Here is a 22,809-nt window from a genome sequence, read left to right as displayed (position 1 = left end):
CAACGATGAAGTTCCATAACAAAAGCACGAAGAAGCAAAAGCTACTGTAGATCAGCTTACCCGGAAGTCTCCGTAAGATTTAAAGAAAATTACTGTCGTCTGGTAAATAATTAAATTACGGACAGTTGCATACGCATTACCAATCATATAGGCTTTATGTGGTACACCTTAAACAAGGGATTTAATAGTAATTTATAATGTTCATTATAAATTACTGAGCATTCACAGCTTATTTGGACTGCACGCCACTGAGATTTTTATATTTATATATGGATATAACCATATATAAATATCAGGGCTGTCAAAATAACTGAAAAAAATAACGCATTAAAAAAAATAACGCAGATGAATCCGTATTGACCTTTGAACCTGGAGCCGTTCTAGCCACCATTCGATTGTAAAATGAAGGAGGGAGACGACTGCTGCGCTGATGGACAGAACGAGCAGAGCTCCTCCCTTGTGCGCGCGCGAGCTCTCTCTGTCTTCAAAGTAAGCACCGTCTTTGCACTCTCTCTACCTCACACATAATAATCTAAATCAACTGACACAATGCTAAAAGTTTGTTAGACCGAATCCATGTTTCACGAGGCGCATTCGGAGAATGTCTTTCCTGAATAACTTTTGGGTGTGAATAGTGCTCAAAAAAACGTCACCTCATCTTCTCTGACAGGCGCCCTGCACGTGCAGCTGACTTAAACCTCACTTTCAGTAAACAAAAAGAAAATCCTATCCAGTGGTGAAGTGTTTTCTGTGTTGACAAATCTTTTGCGATATCCTAATAACAGTCTCGATTCGCACGCAACGCGTCAACGTCCGCTAATGTCCAATTCGCGACCTAATGACTCATTTGAACAGATTCATTTTAATGAATCATGACAACAACTGATCTGTCCACACGGTCGATAATGAATCATTTACTCGAACAACTCTGAAATGAGAACTTAAGTGTGCTTACCCCATTTAGCAAGCGTGGTTAGTAAAATTAGCCTTAATAATCCACAATATTTTCAGGTTATTTAAATGAGAATGTGTAGTAAATTAGGCCTACCTATAAAATCAGTTAGTTTAGATTGGAGTGAGGTGAAACCAGAACAAAGCAAGTTGTTGTTAGCTAGGTGCATTCAATTGTATATGGTAGAAAATTATATTATTAGTTAATATAACTTATAAATGCTACTTTTTAATACTTTTCAGGTTTAGCAAAAAAGCATCTTCGCTTACAAAGCTATAAAATCACTTTTTTTTTTTTTTTTTTTTTTTTTTTTTTTTTGCAAAGAGGGCAAGAAAGAATTACAGTGAGAGTGACGGGTACTTTATTCTCAGTATCGGGCTCGCAGATCATGTGGGTAGGGCACTTTTTACTGTTTGTGTGGATGACAATGTCTGTCACCACCGAAGACCATTTTTGACCCAGGAAAAACCCTGCACTGATTCATTTGAATTGAAATATTTAATACTTTCACAGCAAAAATTATGTATGCGATTAATTTAGATTAATTAATCACAGAGTATGTAATTAATTAGGTTAAAATTTTTAATCGATTGACAGCCCTAATAAATATATATGTGGCCTTCGGCCTGATGGCAGAAGGTCTGGACTCCATAACAGCTTTCACTGGCCAAGGACCGCCAAAGAACCTGTCTGACAGACAATTAAAATAACCAATCACAGTTTATACAAAAACAGACTGGTGTGCACCCAATAAATCATTCATTGAAGAAAGTTGTGCTCTTATTAAAAAAACTCTTGAATGTCTTTTAAAGAGTCTATACCATGAACTTCACAAACTTTTGAAAATCCAGCGTTTAGTTGATCCCAATAAGCACTCATTGTCACAGTTGTAAACACAGTGGCTTTCTTCTTCACTGAGTTGGTTTGGCATCACGACGGCTTTGCTTCCAGGCAGACCGTGAAAGAACACAACATCCTGTAGAATTCAACCAATCAGATGAAGACTTCGCAACTCCCAAAGTGTTTTGTGTGCCTTATGCATCAGACGTTCAGCCAACGGTTCGAGGCTGAGAGTGCATTTAGGCTTAAGAAGAGGATGTATTCTTTCTGATGTTTACTAGATAGTAATTTTCACTTGTTTTGCTTTGTTTCATTGCCCTAATTTCTCTTCTTGTTTTCTCTCTTAGGAAGTATTTTGGTGAGAAAGTGGGCCTGTACTTTGCTTGGCTGGGTGTGTATACTCAGATGCTAATCCCAGCAGCGGTTGTGGGCGTTATCGTGTTCCTGTACGGCTGTGCCACTGTGGACGACAATATCCCCAGGTCAACTTTATAAAGTTTATGTGATGGTTTATTTGGATTGTTTTTGTACACTTGCGCTAACTAGCATGTGACGCCTCCCTAAACCGCTGATAGCTTTGCACATAAATTTTCTGCCTATTACTGTTTAATTATCTAGAATTAGTTTGTGTTTCATAATATTTTGATTGGCACATTCTTATCTGTGTCAGCGAGTTCAGACACATTCCACTGTCTCACACCCCTGCGTATACAAGTCCCAACAATGACAATATGTACTCTTTCGCAATGGCTTTGAACTTTGTGGGAAGATTTTTAACGAAGAATATGCCTAGCCATTTACGAAAGTAATCACTGCTGCACTTTGCAAGAAAAACGGATGGATGTTGAAGTGCGTGGTAATTAGGGAGTTTAGAGTGGGCTTGAAATGGTGCGACTGTAATGGACTGTAATGTAGTGTATAATGAGAGTGACTCAGTGTTCGCTGGCTGTCTCTCAGCGACATTCATTAATTCCACAGACGCCAATGCTGCAAACAAGCTGTTCCAAAACCAGTGCGATGCCTACCTAAGCAGAATTTATAGCTATACAAAACAGTGTATATATATATATATATATATATATATATATATATATATATATATATATATATACACACACTATATTGCCAAAAGTATTGGGACACCCCTCCAAATCATTGTTCCAATCACTTCCATGGCCACAGGTGTTTAAAATCAAGCACTAGGCATGCAGACTGCTTCTACAAACATTTGTGAAAGAATGAGTCCCTCTCAGGAGCTCAGTGAATTCAAGCGTGGTACCGTGATAGGTTGCCACCTGTGCAATAAGTCCATTCGTGAAATTTCCTCACAAAGCACCGGATGCAGTGGTGTAAAGCACACCACCACTTGACTCTAGAGCAGTGGAGACGTGTTCTCTGGAGTGACCAATCATGCTTCTCTGTCTGGCAATCCGATGGACGAGTCTGGGTTTGGCCATGGCCAGGAGAACGGAACTTGCCTGACTGCATTGTGCCAAGTGTAAAGTTTGGTGGAGGGGGATTATGGTGTGGGGTTGTTTTTCAGGGGTTGGGCTTGACCCTTTAGTTCCAGTGAAAGGAACTCTTAATGCTTCAGCATGCCAATACATTTTGGACAATTTCATGCTCCCAACTTTGTGGGAACAGTTTGGCGATGGCCCCTTCCTGTTCCAACATGACTGTGCACCAGTGCACAAAGCAAGGTCCATAAAGACATGGATGAGTGAGTTTGGTGTGGAGGAACTTAACTGGCCTGCACAGAGTCCTGACCTCAACCCGAGGTCTGACTAGAACACCTTTGGGATGAATTAGAGCGGAGACTGTGAGCCAGACCTTCTCACCAACATCACTGCCTGACCTCACAAATGTGCTTCTAGATGATGGTCAAAAATTCCCATAAACACACTCCTAAACCTTGTGGAAAGCCTTCCCAGAAGAGTTGAGGCTGTTATAACTGCAAAGGGTGGGCCAACTCCATATTAAACCCTACGGATTAAGAATGGGATGTCATTAAAGTTCATGTGCATGTAAAGGCAGGCTTCCCAAAACTTTTGGCAATATAGTGTGTGTATAATAAATAAATAAACAAATCAATAAATAAATAAATAATATGTGTGCATGTATGTATGTATGTATGTATGTATGTATATATATATATATATATATATATATATATATATATATATATATATATATATATATATATATATATATATATATATATATATATAAAATATACCACTGACAGGTGAAGTGAATCACACTGATTATCTCTTTATCACGGCACCTGTTAGTGGGTGGGATATAGTAGGCAGCAAGTGAACATTTTGTCCTCAAAGTTGATGTGTTAGAAGCAGGAAAAATGGGCAAGCGTAAGGATTTGAGTGAGTTTGACAAGGGCCAAACTGTGATGGCTAGACGACTGGGTCAGAGCATCTCCAAAACTGCAGCTCTTGTGGGGTGTTCCCAGTCTGCAGTGGTCAGTATCTATCAAAAGTGGTCCAAGGAAGGAACAGTGGTGAACTGGCGACAGGGTCATGGGCGGACGAGGCTCATTGATGTACGTGGGGAGTGAAGGCTACTGTAGCTCAAATTGCTCAAGAAGTTAATGCTGGTTCTGATAGAAAGGTGTCAGAATACACAGTGCATCACAGTTTGTTGTGTATGGAGCTGCATAGCTGCAGATCAGTCAGGGTGCCCATGCTGACCCCTGTCCACCGCCGAAAGAGCCAACAGTGGACACGTGATCATCAGAACTGGACCACGGAGCAATGGAAGAAGGTGGCCTGGTCTGATGAATCACGTTTTCTTTTACATCACGTGGATGCATCTGTAGGATGTGCTGAACAAACAAGTCCGATCCATGGAGGCTCCACCTCGCAACTTACAGGACTTAAAGGATCTGCTGCTAACATCTTGTGTCAGATACCACAGCACACCTTCAGGGGTCTAGAGGAGTCCATGCCTCGACGGGTCAGGGCTGTTTTGGCAGCAAATGGGGGACAAACACAATATTAGGAAGGTGGTCATAATGTTATGCCTGATCGGTGTATATAATATTTTTAATTTATTTTTAATAATTGTAATTGATATACAATTTATTTATTTTAAATCTGAAGGAAGAACAAAACACTAAACTTGGTTAAGGTATTGATCTGACAATATTGTTTGGCAATTAAGGCAAACTACAGCTACAAAAAAAAAAAAATGCACAGAAAAACAAAAGGCTCACATGAAAAAGCATACATCTATTACAACTTAATCAGTTATTAATATTGTGTTGGTTCTCTCTTGTTTTTGCATCTGTTCATCTGTTTAATTTGTATGACAGCCTGGCCAAAAATGATGTCCTCACAATTTGGCATGTTTTATTGAGTTATCATCACAAATACTTACTGCTTACAAAATCTTAAACAAATTTTTAATAATATTTAATAATAAAGGGTGAAAATGTCAATTTTCCTTGGCCAGACATCACTTTTGGCCACTACTGTAGTATTTTAAGATTGCTAGAGTATCATGTAGTTAGCATAGCAACATGCAGAAGCCAAACTCTACTGGAATGAAATGAGTGTCCATGCACTTAATGTAAATATCACTATTTATACAGTGCAAACAGTTGCTGTTTTTATACAACGCTTCATATTAGTGATTTTGTTGAGGATACTACCTTAGAAAATAGAGTTAGCCAAAGTAGCTGCCTATTTTGACATCAAGGCAGCTTACTACTCACTCACTCTACTGAAGAATGTAGAATAATGCTTTTTTCTTTTAGACATAAAAAATTCAATGCATCCTTAATTCATTCATAACTTTTCAGATAGACATTATGGTGTCTGGGGAACATGGAGATGTGATGCATTTCTGAATTTTTTTTTTTGTTGTTCACTCAGCATGGAGATCTGCGACGAGAGAAACAACATCACCATGTGCCCAATGTGTGACCGAGCCTGCAGCTACTGGAAACTGGTCACGGCTTGCGGCACGGCCAGGGCCAGCCACCTGTTCGACAATGCGGCCACCGTCTTCTTCGCCATCTTTATGGCACTATGGGGTCAGCAGCTCTGTTCTCCTTTCATGTTCACTCGCACGCTTTGTTGCTGCTGTACACCAACTGTTGTGTCTGTATACATATTGAGGGCAGACTTGATCTGGCAAATGTTGGAAGAGATTTGTGCCCTGGTTTTACACGTCTCTTTAATTCCCCTGTACTCATTCATCCTCACTCAGAGGCTTAGCTTTTTAAAAAGCTGGTTTTTGTAGCAAAAGCCCTAAATTTGCCTTTCCTGTTTTGATCCCCTGCAGTTACAGGCTTTATAATGAAAAATGACACCCTTTGACAAAGCTACTTGAGTCCACAAATTACTCAATTTTGATTTTTCTCCCAATGAACTGAATGTACTATATTTTAGTGGGATAATGTTTTTTATTTAATAATTTGTATTTTTTAGGGGAATTTATGGTACTAAAATTGAAAATGAAATTTCTAAATCTTGAATGCTTTGGAGCACAGACCTTTTGGTCTGGTTTGGTCTCTTTTTAAAGACGACACCAGGCAGATTATTGCTGATGTGAAAAAAGTGAATTTAAAAGTTATAGAAGTTTATTATGAAAAATGTACAAGAAATACTACTTGACATTTTTATATTAAATATATATTTTTCAAAACATGTTTTATTCTATAACTTTGAGAAAATCAAAGCCATAAATCTAAACATAAATTTGAGGTTGATATCTTGAAAAATTAGCTTACAGTAAGATTTTGTTTGGGTGCAGTACCGAATGTTTCCACAAGATGAAATTCTTTTTTTTTTGTGGGTGTGTGGGTGGGTGTGTGTGGGGGGGGGTGGGTGGGTGTGTGTGGGTGTGTGTGGGTGTGGGTGTGTGGGTGGGTCGGTGGGTGTGTGTTCACATAGCAAGTGCCAAAACCTTTACCAAGTTTCATCCCGTTCTGATGAAGTAAAAAATTCTAAAAAACCAAAACAAAAACCAAAGGGTTAAAAGAAACTTTTAAAGTGAACAAGAAAGTGAATCAAGTGAAAAGAGAACCCCAGTTCTTTTTGCATTCATACTGTCGCTGGTCCTGAAAGTGGATCTCTTTTTGGTTCACTTTTTAGTTTTTTTAGTTTTTTTTTTCTTTATCGATATGTCAATCCACTTTTCATTCACACTGACCTAAAGTGAACTGTACTCGGACGACTTCCTGAGATGGTTTCGGTTTACTTCTCTTTAAACTAGTCTGAAGTTGTTGGGAGCATTCACACATTAGCTAAAATTGTGAACCAGACCTAGACCCTTAAAACAAACCAAGTGTGAAAACACCATTAAAATACAGTTTCCTAAAAAGTTTTTACAGCCAGATGCTATCGATAAGAAGAGGGCGAGCCTGGATTTAAAAACAAAAAGACTTAATTTGTAGTTACATTAACTGACAAACCACCCTGATCAGCGGTGAGTCGATCAGTATTTATAAATGTGGGTTTGTAAGTAAAGGTTACCTCTCTGTGTCACACAGCCACCATGTTTATGGAGCACTGGAAGAGAAGGCAAATGAGGCTAAATTACATCTGGGACATGACCGGCTTTGAAGACGCAGAGGTTAGTCACGCACACCCATGTTGACCAAGAAAACTGTCAATATAAGACAGTGATGTACATGTTGATAAGATAATTATGTTGGTTCATGTATGTATTGTGGGTGTGCTCTATTATTTTCTTGTATTGACTTGTATTATCCTGAGGCTTGGGTGTAAAGAATTAAAGATATCTGTTTTTTGTATTGATTTAGTGCCATGAAATCAACTGTTTGTTCACTGTTTTTTTTTTTTTTTGTCCTGTTTTGTATAGGGGAAACAAAAGGTTTGGAATTGGTTCATTCACAGTATTAACTGAATTTATTTCTTTCCTAACCTTACAGTTGCATTTTAGTACTAACAAATTCTTCATATTATCTTAAAAGTCGTCTTCAAGCATTGTCGTCACATTCTTGCTTGTGTAAAGTATTTCACCAGCACTTACTGTATTCTATCTATCGGTCTGTTGTTGTGGAGGTCTGGGAGATTCCTGTTCTCTCTTCCTCCGGCCTTACAGGTCAAAAGCTGCTCACTTTCCTTTCGGCAGTCACAGTCTTTCTGGGCTTGCCACTGTTTATGTGGATAAAATAAGGAGGAGGAACTAATAAAATCTAAAGCTGCTGAATGTGGAAAGGAATATGTTTTTTTCGTGGTGCTGAGAGCTTTTGGTTTTAAGGAATATACTTTCACTGAACGTCAATGTGTGGCTATTACCAAAATTTTTGTTCTCTTCACCGATCATGCACATGGCTGCTTTTGGCTCCATAACCAGTTATCTCTTTCCGCTGTTTTTTTTTTTTTTTTTTAACCTTTTTAACTGGTTTAAGTCCTGTATGTGTTGTAAATTGCATTCTCTGTTTTCCCAGAGTCATCCTAGAGCAGAGTATGAGTTCCGCGTCATGAAGAAGTCCTTGAAGAAAGAGCAATCTCCAAAGGTAGGTCTTTATGAATCTAGAGAAGACCATTCACTGACGCATATTGCAAATAGAAATGGCATTAACTTTCTAAACAAATCCAAGCTATAATCTGATTGGCTGGCTTTACACAATTTCTGGGAGTCAGGGTGGTTTGTATCTCCACAATAAAACAGGAATTTTCACATGTTTCCACAAACTTGTCACAAAGGCACAGTTTGGTCTTGTGTGTGTATACATATATGGGGCATTCTACAGAATTGGTTCAAAGTCAGAGTTGGAAACATCCTGAAAAATTGTCTTTTTCCACAATTTTTTTATGTATGCAAATTGTATAATATCCAAAGTACACATTTCTAGTAATTCTGCAGTTAATTCTCATATTATATTTTCAGAAAGTTTTGGAATATTTTTCCTCTCCCCAAAATTGTCACTACCGAAACACAATAATATATAATTTATTAAAGGATTAGTTCACTTTCAAATTAAAATTTCCTGATAATTTACTCACCCCCATGTCATCCAAGATGTTCATGTCTTTCTTTCTTCAGTCGAAAAGAAATGAAGGTTTCTGAGGAAAACATTCCAGGATTTTTCTCCTTATAGTGGACTTCAATGGAGCCCAAACGGTTGAAGATCAAACTTACAGTTTCAGTGCAGCTTCAAAAGGCTTTAAGATGAGGAATAAGGGTCTTATCTAGAGAAACCTTCACACATTTTCTAAAAAAATAAATTCAAAATGTATACGTTTTAACCATAAATGCTCATCTTGAACTACCTCTCTTCTTCTTCTCTATTTGAATTCCAGCAGTGTAGATGCTGCTAAGTGTATTACTGCCCTTTGAACTAAATTGTCATATACAATATGCTAGTGCAAGTATATAACAATTAGTTTAAAGTTTGACCTGTGGAGGGCAGTAATACACTTAGCAGTGTCTATACTGCTGGAATTCAAATAGAGAAGAAGAAGAAGAGAACTAGTTCAAGATGAGCATTTATGGTTAAAACGTATGTAATTTTTTTTTTTTTTTTTTTTTTTAGAAAATGAGCAATGGTTTCTCTAGATAAGACCCTTATTCCTCGTCTGGGATCGTGTAGAACGCTTTGAAGCTGCACTGAAACTGACATTTAAACCTTCAACCGTTTGGGCTCCATTGAAGTCCACTATATGGAGAAAAATCCTGGAATGTTTTCAGCAAAAACCTTAATTTCTTTTCAACTGAAGAAAGACATGAACATCTTGGATGACATGGGAGTGAGTAAATTATCAGGAAATTTTAATTTGAAAGTGGACTAATCCTTTAACAAGTGTTATATTGACCTATTAAAATTTTGTTTACATCTACCTTGTAAATATCTATTTTTTGCAATTTTATTAAAAAGTTTTCACAGGTAAATCAATAACAATTACAATATTAACAATATTTCAAGTGTAATTTATGAGATTTGTTGTATTTTGAATCCAGTCTTTCTTTGTAAAAGGCATAAAGTGTATCATACTGATTTACTGATTAAGTTAAGGATTCATTAGTTTGAATATACATGGAACCAAACACTATAATATCATCTTAGTTGATAACTCGGTGTACTTTATTTTTGCCAAAACATCCCATGTTTCGGTCATGACTGCACATTTTCGGTAGTGACAGTAATGTTTTGGTCATGACCACATCACATTACAAAATTTTAACTCGCATACTAAAACATACTACTAAAACACTACTAAAACATACTAAAATACTAATGATTTGCATAACTGTACTAAAATGATGTCACAACCGAAACATGACTGTTTTGGTAGTGACAATTTTAGTTACTTTTGAGCTCAAAGATGCTAAACAGCACATGGTTAGCTAGAACAGTTTTGAACATTTGTACAAACACAAAAAAAAAATTTTCTCGAATAACACCCAAAAAAACAATGATGTCACAAACGAAACTTTACCACGTTTCGGTAATGACTGTTTTGGTAGTGACACTTTTAGTTACTTTTGAGCCTAGCTCAAAGATGCTAAACATCTTTGATGTTCCTTAAAGTTACACACAGATTTTCAGACTTTTGAACCCATTAGCTCAAAATGTTGCGACCTATCTACTCAGTACGTAACTATGAGAGACCAGGAATATTTCCTGATCAAAAATGTAAAAGTGTGCCTAAAATCAGTCTCAGCCAATGGACTAAAACATACACTGTTTCGGTAGTGACATGAAAATGCAGGACACTTTTTTTTTTTTTTTTTTTTTTTACATAAAGTTTCATGATTTACAAAGAAAATATAAAAAATATATTTTTTTTTTACTTCACTTTTTAAAAAAAAAATCAAAAAGATATTTTTTTAAAAACAATGGAAATAAATATTTCAGTATCATTTTCATAAGTTTAAATTTAGGGGTTAGTCGTTTTGGGACAGCCAGCTCCCAATTGAAAGTACCAAAATAAATGATGATTTTATATATATATTAAGCTGACTGATATTTTAAATATTATTGTGGGTTTCAATAAAATTATTTTTAAATGTGTTTTTTGGTTGTGGGACAGCATTTTGCACCAATTCTGTTGAATGGCCCATAAAAGACCAGCTGTGTGTGTGTATAGTTTGTCATTCAATAGGCCTCTTGTCCAAGTGGGTAGTTGTTGGCTAGAATAATCTACATTGTGGACCAGACCATATGCTGATTAAAAAAAAAGTGCCTTTATTTGTGCCTGGCACAGCACAGGCAGTTCTGCTCTTGCAATATTTTTGTCTGTAGACTTATGCATGCCATCCTTGCTGTCATAAGGATGTCTGGATTATTGGGTATTACGCTTAGTAGATGTTGACCTAGTTGCAGTATACTGAAATGTTATGTGACAGCACAGCTGTAAGGCATGTCCAAGGGCATGTATTTACTCTGCTTGGCTTGACCCTATCTGTCCCTTCTGAGGCCAAAGCATGCTGGAGGCTGGAAGCTACACGTCTGATTTTTGCTTAAGCTCCTGTTGCTAGATGTATGTATCAGGGTGTATGTTTTTAACTCAAATTTGACAATTCATGTCTTGTTCTAGTCAGGAAATGTGAAGCTGACATGCACAGACAGAATGCCAGCTTACATGACCATTATCGTCATGATGATTTTTTTGGTAAGAACTGATTATTCATTTATTAGATTTATTGTGATATTATGTGGCATTCTTTAGCAATAAGTTGAATTATGCTATACTTATTTAGCTGTTAAAGTACTTTTTGTTCATCAATATGGGTTGGAATCACATGAACAGCCAAATTCAACTCACTTTATCTCATTAAGCCCCCTATTATGAGACATTTTCATGGTGACTTACATCTGTGAGAGTATTTGGCATTGTAACCAAAAACATTGGCTTTTGCATGATCCTGCATTGGTGTCAGTAAATCATTAGATTATGATTAGAGTCACTTTTCTTATTGTGTGTATTTGTGTATTCAATGCAGATCTTTGTGACCTTGGCCATCGTGTTTGGTGTGGTGCTATACAGGGTCTCCATCATGACTGCCCTGCACATGAGTTCCACTCCCACCTTCCGCTCTAATATACGGGCCACCGTTAAAACCACTGGGGCTGTCATCAACCTTATTATCATCATCATCATGGATGAGGTCTATGGAGCAATTGCACGTTGGCTCACTATTATGGGTACGTCTGGTTATTGTTTTAAAGACGTTTAGCTTGTCAGCTGTGTTGCAAAAAGCTATGGTTACAGTACGTCCTGTTGTTTTCTACCCATAAGAGGTGCCAAAAACTGACAAAAGTTTTGAGGAGAGGCTGATCTTCAAGACATTCATACTGAAGTTTGCAAATGCATTTACTCCTATTGTGTACCTGGCATTCTTCAGAGGCAGGTAAGAACATTGGTAGTCACTCTGAAACTGAACGCAAACTATTAGTTATTAACAAGTCTGCAATAGGATTCCCTTTGTTAGAACGACAAGCTCTGTTTCATAACCTGGTGAGCTGCCTTGCTGTCTACTGCCTACATAGACAGCTGCCCTCTAAGGCAGTATCCTAAAGCCCAGGGTATACTTCACTTTCCGCGCGTCATGTGCGCAGTCGCGTCTGCGCATCTTTCAAAGTATACTAAACCAAGGATGCGCGCGGATGACAGAGTTCGACACATGCGCAGTGCAATTTTTTTTCTGTACTATTACCAGACAACCGGACATTTGCTGGGCAGGATCGGAGTAGAAAAATAGTGCAGCCACCATTGCAACATAGTTCAGAAGATACACCAAGAGAACAGGAATCAAAAACGATGGAGAAGGCATGCTTTTGAGTTTACTCATCTTATTTTTGAATCGTTCTTCACACACTCTTCTTCGACGACTGCACATTGTGCTCAGTACTGTGCATATTGCCACCTAGTGGACTCTTCTTTCCTGCTTGCGCATGTGCTGTTGCACGCGCACTGTCCGCGTGGTCTCGAAATTTGGGCTGCGCGTGGACGGGGTGTGCAGCTGGCCGGGAGCCCTCCGCTTGACGAAAGTTACATCATGCGGACGGTGCACGAACGCGGACGGCTGAAGTATACCCGGGGTTTAACTGAAATAGAGGTGACTGATTTGGAATTCCGTATAGACAGCAGCTTCCTACAAATAGTGATCCTCCCTTAAAGAACATGAGAGATTTTGATGTTAACATGTTGCTGAGATAAACTAAACTAACTAAAAACCATCAATTTCACAGCACGCAAATACTGGTTAAAATGATAGAGACCAGGGTGGCAGCATGGGTAGTCTCCATGTCAACACACTCTGAATCATTTGTAGAGGTTTAATCATGCATATAGGAAGGATGGAGCATTGCAAGAGCATTTCAGTAGTCCAGCCTAGAGATGACAACAGCCTTGACAAGGAATTGTCCATGTGTGTGGATGATAGATCCCAGTAATTATGTATAACGGAAAGGGGAAGGGGCCAAGCACTGAACCCTGGGGTACCCCCATGGATAGTTGATGTGATTTAGATGCTGCTCCCTTCCAAGATACCTTATAAATCGTAGGATCTGGTGATTTACATTTGCAGACAGATCCAGCAGAACAATTGATCTAGAGGTGTCTTTTGCCAGCCGCAGGGCTTCAGTGGCAGAGAGGTCTCAGATTAATTTCCACTTTTGAGCTTCTGCTTTTAAATTGGCAGAAAGAGATCAGTGAATTATGCTTCTCATTTCACCAGGAACCTTCGATTGGTGCCATTTTCTCTCTTGAGTTTGGTTTCACGAAGAACATCTGATGTCCAGGGTTTAGTGGGCGTTTTGTGCAAACGGGCATGAAGGAGAGAGGACAGATGCTGTCTAGACAAGATGTTCGAGTGGATGTAAATGCATTATTTACATAAGAGAGGAGGAGCTTTTAGCAGGGTGAAGTGAGGTGGGCGAGTATAGAAAAAAAGATTAGTGGGTAAGAGGGAGTGGAGGTTATGTTGGAAGAAAACCGGTGAAGAGTGTGCAGCAAGGTGGAAATCGCAAATGTGCAATGGAGTAACAAGGGCCATTATCTGTGGGACAGTTACTTGTGTAAATGAGGCCCAATAGGTTTCCTGATTTGTAAGTTGGTGACATGGTGTGGTTCAACAAGCTTAGACTGTATAACCAAGAACCACAATTGGGCTGCCATCTTCAGAGGATGTGAATAATAGAACATACAGCTCTTCTAAAAAGTTTCCCAGCTGATGTAGAGGATGATGTATAACAAACTATAGAATTATTGTGTCATAGTAATTGCATGCAATTTAAAGGATTATTAAAATCTGTCTGATTTGTTTACTCCTGACTTGCATTTCCATAGCTGATGAGGAAGTTCCAAACAAGAGCCATTGTCTCTTGCTTCTAAAGGGAGGTGAACAATGCACAACACATAAAGGTGCTATAGAGGATGTTTTACATTTTTGCAATATTACTTGAAACTGTCTTTACTAACTGATAAAAGACTATTTATTAGGTGCACTGAAAGGAATAATATTAATATACATCATCTGTGCAAGAGGTAGGGCCTTAAAAACATCAGCCAATCGTTTGTGTGATCATGCATAAACGATTGACCCTCTGGCTTGTCAATCACTGCCATGACGTTCCTTGTGAGAGACGTGCGCGGCTGCGCGCTCCAGTAACTTTCCACACTCCACAGGCGCCGCATGCAATGTTTTTGTCAGGAGTAACAACTGCAGATTATGAGTTACCTGCGGTGAGTCTGACATAATGAATCCACTAACACGACACAGCGAATGCCGGTGGTAAACAAACACTCGTGTTCCAGTACTCATGCACGAGTACTCCTGCAATGAGCTGTGAAGGAGGGGGTTTGTTCTTACGCATGCGCTCATTTCAAAAACTCAGTAACAGTCTTTGGTTTCTCAGTCGTCGAAAACATCCTCTATAGCACCTTTAAGTTCAGTTGCACAGGTACACATGCAGGTCATTACATAAGTTATTTCTTCAAACAAGGAGGGCTTCACAGGTTAAGGATTGTTAGGACCCTTACACACCGAGCCAACGGTCGGCTGTCGGCCAACGTTGGCCCGTTCCACACCGTCAGCAATAGTCGGATTCCGTCGGAGGCTTTTTGGCTGATTGAGCATATTGAATCGGCATCCGTCGCTCTAATTGGCTGTTTAGCTTAGCGAACGAGTCTACGAGTGTAGGAGAATAAAAGTGAAAGTGATGAAAGCGAGCAAACAAGTCAAGACAGTACAGACAGAAGGCTGTTCTAATTTTACGCCATTTTACCTGAGCATTCCAATGCGCAAATATTTTCATAACAACATGAGCTGCGTAGAAGGAAGAAAGTGATCGGCATGAATGATATTCAAAATGATAAGCAGGCGCTGGTTTGTTTACAGTTTGTATATCTGCAGTCCTAGTTTCGGTTTCCCTTTTTGAAAGATGAACATAGACTATTGATACCTGCTGATATAGACAGTTATTTCCTTACACCAGGCGCAGAACGTACATGCTAGTTGACAGTCGCCTATAGTCTTTGTGGCGTGTTCAAGCGAAACTTTTTAGCCGAGACGCAGCCGACACAAGGCAACAACACAATCGACTTTCAGCGCTGCTTGTACTTTTATGTCGGCTTGGTGTGTCATGGTCTTTAGAGTGCGTCAGTTATCAGTAATTAAGTAAAAACGGCAGTACGCCTTTTGGATTAGCAGTACAATGCATATATTGTCAAAGGCTGAAACAGAAATACTGCAGGACTGGTACCGCCCTACAGTACAAGAGCAATTAAAAACAACTCTTTCCTATTAATGTAATGCTCTAAACAAGAGAAACAATGTATTAATTATACATTTACTTCAGCAGACTTGTATTGACAAGTCACTTTGATGCTCTTTTATGGTGCATTCACCGTGACTCACTGCATTCTTGGTTTCTATTTGGCATTCATACTCTTCCACTGTATTTAACTGTCTGCACTCTTTTTGGTTTTCACAGCTTCTTATCAGTGCTCATGCTCCACTCAACTTTGTCACGCTACTAATGGTTGCTGACACGATTGTCACCTGAAATCGCCATCACTCAATGAGAATTTATGATGTCCTGTGGCTTTGTCATCACGTATAACTGTCAGTGTGAACACCCAAATTTGACCAAATTTAGGTATCGTCCTTGCTGGAATAAACAGCATGAATTTCTATGAATTGGTTTCTGACCAGTATAATATTGCTCGCTAGGTTTTGGAACAGAGCTCTATCCTCCCACCGTCCCCCCATTTCCCTTTTAGGCTACTTTTAGTGTAATCTCTGTTTTGTGAATCTCCACTTGCATTTGTGCATTGGCTGGTAAACTCAGCTCTTGACCTTCCTCTATCCAATGCCTCCAGACTCATTGGACGCCCAGGCAAATATATCTACGTTATGGGGTCTTACCGGATGGAAGAGGTACTTATCTAGTTTTCAACTTCCTCATTTATATGTGTCAGTGATTCCTTGTGGGGAGTCATGAACTGTGAAATAATTTAATAAAAATAAATGACCAGTCTTATTGACCAACTGGTTTACATGTATGTATGTGTGTGTGTACAAGCAAAATATGTTCCAAACCTTACTCTATTCTTGGAGTCTTGTAACTGCATCATCATATGAAAAATAACTTGACAGATTGTCCTAGTTACCTCAGTCCTTATGACTAACGCATTCGAGAATTTGTAGCCAGTCAACTCCACAGTAACTGACTGAAGTCTCTCTCTGCAGTGCGCCCATGCTGGCTGTCTGATGGAATTGTGCATTCAGCTCTGCATCACCATGCTCGGCAAACAGCTCATCCAGAATAACCTGTTTGAGATTGGCATTCCGTGAGTACATACAGTATAGAGAACATGTTGGCACATTTCTAAGTCATTATTCCCTCCGAGACGAAAGCAATCTGATCAATTTCCACTGTGTATTTTTAGGTGTGGTGTACCTTTTTAGAAATGATTGCTTTAGGGAATAATTGTACTTTGTTTTTCATACCAGAGCATTGCGAAGACCTTGCACGATCCTTTCTTAAAGCTTTTTTCATGAACAAACCTTGCTGACCTTTATTGTGGCATGCTTGCAAATACATGTTGCTTTTGGACAAATGCAAATATACTGGATTGTAAGCCTATCTCATGCAAATGCTTCTGAAAGAAACACATGGTAAAAGACTTACATCCAGCAGGTCTGGACAGAATCTGCAAACTCCACATCAACCCCCCCCCCAACACACACACAGACAATTTTGTGAGCTAATTTTGAGGGAAAATCACATCATAATTTCTGGGACCAAACACTCTTTCAGATCCCAAAAGCAAATAACAAACTGTGCTAATATACACTCATGGTGTGCTGTACTACCAAAACAAAAACATGATCCTAACCTTTATTTCCATAGCGAAATCTCAGTTGGCCAAACAGTGATTCATTTTTATGAATCTTTAAAATATTGTTGTCTGGAATTACAGAGACTGCAGTTTACACCATGAGTTTTTAAAAGCTTGGCTTAAAGATGTGCTATAAATAAAAGTGCTTATGAACGGCTGTTGAGATTCTCACTTTCCATACGTCACAACTTAACAAGACTTGGTCAAGTCTTAATCTTCTATAGTAAGTATAGTCACAGTTATTTTGCCTGTGATTCTTACTTGGCCCTGTTTCCACCTTGTATTAAGATGCGTTTTGGTCGATCGGATCACAAGTGGACGACGCTGAATACAGGTGTAAACTGGGTGTAAAACATTTTGAGCTCCACTTTCAACCACTTCCAGAGGTAGTTGAAAACGCATTCGACCGGATTGCTTTCATAGTCCAAAGGCTCATGTGGTCAAATGTGTCTACTCTACGTCTACCCTCCGCCTACTGACCTTCTGCGGAAACATTATGGGAAGCGCGCTAGCCAGACGGGATTTAATCACTGTTGGCTGAAGAACCAAGTTTGGTTTGAAGACGAAAAACATACCAAGCACAATGTTCTCTCACCATTCCTGATTTCTAACACACATTCACCTCATTCGGCGTGGTCTTGCGGCTGTCAGAGCAGAAATGAAAGCTGCTGCTCTCTGAATGTTTTTCCGTCATCTCCGGGTGCGCTCATATGTTAATTACGAGAGCTTATTTTGTCAGAAACATCTGAAAAAAAACATACATTTACACCCTCCCCTAGAAGAAATCAGGACAGAGAAGTGGTCGAAAGTGGACAAAAGAGTGTCTTCCTTGTCCACTTGTGATCCCATCGGCCAAAATGGAATACCAGGTGGAAAACAGGACCTAAGATTAGTAAAGACTACATCATTAGACAAGTTTTGCAATCCCTTCCTGTGTAGCTACTTGCATATTCATTTGCCATTTTTCATATTTTAAAATGTTTTAGTACAAAAATGTAAGTAAATGTTGTTGTTGTTGTTGTTGTTATATCAATGCATACAAATGTCAATATTTAAATACTGTTCTTACATTTTAGTAGAAAAAACAGTAAAAGTCTGATTTAAAAAATATCCCTCTTTAACCATATCAAATCATATAGTTGTAGGTGTAGTTATGCTCACATTATATGTATATCAAACATAAATATATATAATATTTAATGATTTAAAAAAAACTCTTATGCTCACCAAAGCTGCATTTATTTAAAATATAATAAAATCAGAAACATTGTGAAAATTAAAATAACTGTTTTAAAGGGATAGTTCACCCAAAAATGAAAATTTGATGTTTATCTGCTTACCCCCCAGCGCATCCAAGATGTAGGTGACTTTGTTTCTTCAGTTGAACACAAATGCTGATTTTTAACTCCAACCTTTGCCGTCTGTCAGTCTTATAATAAGAGTGGACAGGAACTCGAACGATAAGAGTCTAAAACACTTCCATAGACAAGTGCAAATTAAACCCTGCGGCTCGTGACGACACATTGATGTCCTAAGACACGAAACGATCGGTTTGTGTGAGAAACCGAACAGTATTTATATCATTTTTTACCTCTAAAACACCACTATGTCCAACTGCATTCAGCACTCGTTTAGTGAGGTCTGATCGCGCTCTGACAGCGGCAGTGATGTCTCACGCTTATACTTCAATGAGTGCTAGACATCACTGCTGCTGTCAGAGCGCGATCAGACCAAACGAATCGAGTGCTGAATGTAGTTGGACATAGTGGTGTATTAGAGGTAAAAAATGATATAAATACTGTTCGGTTTCTCACACAAACCGATCGTTTCGTGTCTTAGGACATCAATGTGTCGTCACGAGCCGCAGGGTTTAATTTGCACTTGTCTATGGAAGTGTTTTAGACTCTTATCGTTCGAGTTCCTGTCCACTCTTATTATAAGACTGACAGACGGCAAAGGTTGGAGTTAAAAATCAGCATTTGTGTTCAACTGAAGAAACAAAGTCACCTACATCTTGGATGCGCTGGGGGTAAGCAGATAAACATCAAATTTTCATTTTTGGGTGAACTATCCCTTTAATATATTTTAAAACTAATTTAAAACTAATTTTCAGCATCATTACTCCAGTCTTCAGTGTCACATGATCCTTCAGAAATCATTCTAATATGCTCATTTGCTACTCAGTTATTATCGGTGCTCAAATATTAATCAGTTTAATGCGTCCTTGCTGAATAAAGGTATAAATTTCCTTTTCATACTAACCCCAGACTTTTCACAAATTGTATGTAGAGTATATTATTAAAATGGTGGAGAAAAGAGATCTAATTTAATCTGATGTGAGCGTTCATGAGGGTCTGCAAATGAGTAATGAATATGTTTGAATTCACCAAGCAAAATCCACAGTGATTATTAATGTATCTGTGTCACAGGAAACTGAAGAAACTGCTCCGACAACGCAAGATAGACAAAAAGCATCAGGAAGAGCTGAACAAAACGCTTCATCGTCACGAGAAGGACCACTTCCTTGGGCCCTTTGTCGGACTCAACCCAGAGTACATGGAAATGAGTGAGTCACTACACACTACGCGCCCACACACACACACACACACACACACATACAGATAGACGTATAAACATTTGTTTGTATTCTCTCCTTATCCATCTGGCTCTGTTTTCTGCACTCACAGTATGTAGGAACATGGCATCATTAAAAATGTATAGTAAATTACAATTTCCGATTATGAATGATTAAATTTGTACTGTACACAAACACTAATTGAAATGTCTAAACTCAACTAGACAGATTTATACACCTCATCTGTTTGAAGCAATATTATATGAGGGTAATTCAAGTGCCCAGACACCATGCATGGTAAACAGGGTAAATGCATATCCGTTGTGTGAAGGATCTGCAGTATTATACGTGGAGTTGGTGTGTTACCGGCCCCTCCTCTTATCTCGCCTCATCTGTGCTACAGCGTGGGCTGGACTTCTGCTAAGAGAGAGGCATTATGGGTCCAAAGGGGGGCTGGCAGAGCAGCGTGAGATTATGAGCTTTAGTTCTGGCTTGAATTCATTAATAACATCCCACCCCCTCACCTACCATCCTCCATCCATACTTCCTATCACTCACTCTCTCTCCTGTCCCATTCCTCCATCTTTGAGCGTGGCACTACCCATACTCCTCCTGAGACCCTAAACTGGTAACATTCAAGAGCATCAGCCAAACTACTCTGTTTTTGATTTTTAACTTCTTAAGACCAAGTTTCCCAGCATATCAACATCTGATTTATAACATTATGTGTGATAAGAATAAGATGTTCTCGGTAATTCTAAATAATCCTGTGAGTTTTGCTTTAGTGGAACCTTCTGTGGAAGCTGATTTCTTTTTCTTATCTAGTCATTCAGTTTGGGATGGTGACCTTGTTTGTGGCCTCCTTTCCGCTGGCTCCCCTCTTTGCTCTACTGAACAACGTCATCGAGATCCGACTTGATGCCAAAAAGTTTGTCACGGAACTGAGAAGACCGATTGCTGTAAGAGCAAAAGACATTGGTCAGTATTTGCACGCCGATTTCCAGTGCATTCAATATTTGTATATGTTTGATTTATACACATAATACACATACATTCTCCAAAATTCAAGATATGGAGACAGAAAATGTCTCAGTTTGAGCTTTATAGGACCTATTTATAACCTGTGATGTAGTTAAGCGAGAGTACACAACTGCTAATGTGATAGTGATTTTATACAACAGCTTTTTTATGTTTTTTTATTTGATCTCGGATCAGTTTTATAAATTTGTAGATGGTTTTTAATGCCACATTTGTATAATAATGTTAGACTCTTTTGGCCTGATTAAACAAACTCTCCATAAAACAAGTCCTACAATTTAATAAAGTAATACATATTATGCACACACTTAATATTTAATGGTATCAGATGATTTGTTAATTGCATTTAATAGATAGCACTTTTAATAAAGCATTTGTTATTGGTTTGTAAAAGGTGTTTTTATGCAGTTTTCATTGCATTTACACAGTTTTGACCAGCAGGCGTCACTATGCGTTTCGAGCGCTTTGAAACAGTGAATCATTTTGCAAAGCAATTGACTCAGTTGATTCAAAGTTTCAAAAAGCTTAGTTTCTCTTATCACTAATTTTAGACACAATATTGTCTGTTTTTGCTCTATCTTGCCAACAAAAATCGTCCCACAGCCACAGCAGAAATGTTGCGCATCTGAGAGCAACCGACAGCAGTGTTTTGTTACTAAATGAATCAGCGTTGTTGATCAATTCAGTTGAGTGAATGATTCAATGACCCATTCATACAGACACTCACCTGCTTCGTTCCTGAATGGCTGAGTTTGAGTCCACTTCTCTCACTGACTTCCCTCTGTCTTGTTCACTCGGATGTACATAATTGCTTACTTTGCATGAGTGCCCACTACTGCCGGTCCTTGATTACTTGTGGGTAAATTAAGTATGAGTATCACTGTGAGTTGCTGTTGTGATGTCACAATCGTGTTGCATTGTGGTCTATGGATCTGCCTGAAGTGTACATATGAGTAGACTTGCTTCCTCTGTCAAAATCGAGGGGTCGAGGGTCTGTCCAAGTAATGGAGGTGGGGATTCCCCTGAGGGGAAGTGCTGTATAGATAGACAAATCCCTTGGATTTGGCTACAAAAATGGAAGTGTTCATGTGTGTAGTTGTGTTCCAAATTACGCACTATACACTGTGCACTTGTACTCATGTACTCAATTGGGACACACCTTATGTATAGTGGAGTTAAACACAGCCAATGTATCAGTTGTGAATGGATTGTTTTAATGAATGATTCAATGATTCACTCTTTAAAGGGATAGTTCACCCAAAAATGACCCCATGATTTACTCACCCTCAAGCCATCCTAGGTGTATATGACTATCTTCTTTCAGACGAACACAATCGGTGTTATATTTAAAAATATCCTGGCTCTTCTAAGCTTTATAATGGGAGTGAATGGGGGGCCCGATTTTAAAGGTCCCGTTCTTCGTGATCCCATGTTTCAAACTTTAGTTAGTGTGTAATGTTGTTGTTAGAGTATAAATAAAATCTGTAAAATTTTAAAGCTCAAAGTTCAATGCCAAGCGAGATATTTTATTTAACAGAAGTCGCCTACATCGAACGGCCAGTTTGGACTACATCCCTCTACTTCCTTCTTTAATGACGTCACTAAAACAGTTTTTTGACTAACCTCCGCCCACAGGAATACACAAGAGTTGCGTTTGTAGAGTGTGTTTGTCGCCATGTCGTCGAAACGCTGTTATTTTCATCCCGCAGTCCAATCACCGGGTCTGATTCCGGCTCAGATTGATAGGGTAAAATTAAAGACATGTTTACAATAACACTGAGCGCGTGCATCTCCACGTTATGGTAAGAGGCGTGACCTTTCCGGGACCTTTCCGCTAAGCTGCTGTCGAATCACAACACAGGAACCGCTGGCACAATCAGAACTCGTTACGTATTTCTGAAGGAGGGACTTCATAGAACAAGGAAGTCATCAGCCCGTTTTTATGACAGTGGAAACAGCGGTATACAGATAAGTAAATTATGTGAAAAATACTGTGTTTTTTTACACGCGAAACATGAACACATGTTATATTGCACACTATAAACACAATCAAAGCTTCAAAA

At 38.8% G+C, this 22,809-nt stretch overlaps 1 protein-coding gene across 2 annotated transcripts in view; it reads left to right on the top strand.

Annotated features, from left to right (window-relative positions):
- The window catches only part of LOC125265403 (anoctamin-1-like), a 29,222-nt gene that overhangs the window by 1,350 nt on the left and 5,063 nt on the right, over window positions 1-22,809 (top strand). The window contains exons 2-13 of one of the 2 annotated variants that reach the window (XM_048185603.1): window positions 2,140-2,274; window positions 5,683-5,843; window positions 7,305-7,387; window positions 7,637-7,648; window positions 8,229-8,297; window positions 11,323-11,397; window positions 11,729-11,930; window positions 12,025-12,136; window positions 16,111-16,168; window positions 16,481-16,581; window positions 19,563-19,699; window positions 20,534-20,686. In XM_048185603.1, coding sequence (XP_048041560.1) covers window positions 2,140-2,274; window positions 5,683-5,843; window positions 7,305-7,387; window positions 7,637-7,648; window positions 8,229-8,297; window positions 11,323-11,397; window positions 11,729-11,930; window positions 12,025-12,136; window positions 16,111-16,168; window positions 16,481-16,581; window positions 19,563-19,699; window positions 20,534-20,686 — 1,298 coding nt within the window. The remainder of the gene's footprint in view (window positions 1-2,139; window positions 2,275-5,682; window positions 5,844-7,304; window positions 7,388-7,636; window positions 7,649-8,228; window positions 8,298-11,322; window positions 11,398-11,728; window positions 11,931-12,024; window positions 12,137-16,110; window positions 16,169-16,480; window positions 16,582-19,562; window positions 19,700-20,533; window positions 20,687-22,809) is intronic. The other variant, XM_048185604.1, reaches the window with a different exon arrangement.

This window comes from Megalobrama amblycephala, linkage group LG3 (genome assembly GCF_018812025.1).
Source record: "Megalobrama amblycephala isolate DHTTF-2021 linkage group LG3, ASM1881202v1, whole genome shotgun sequence".
Lineage (NCBI taxonomy): Eukaryota > Metazoa > Chordata > Actinopteri > Cypriniformes > Xenocyprididae > Megalobrama > Megalobrama amblycephala.
Note: the sequence above shows the minus strand (reverse complement) of the source record. Positions and strands in the feature narration are given on the sequence as shown.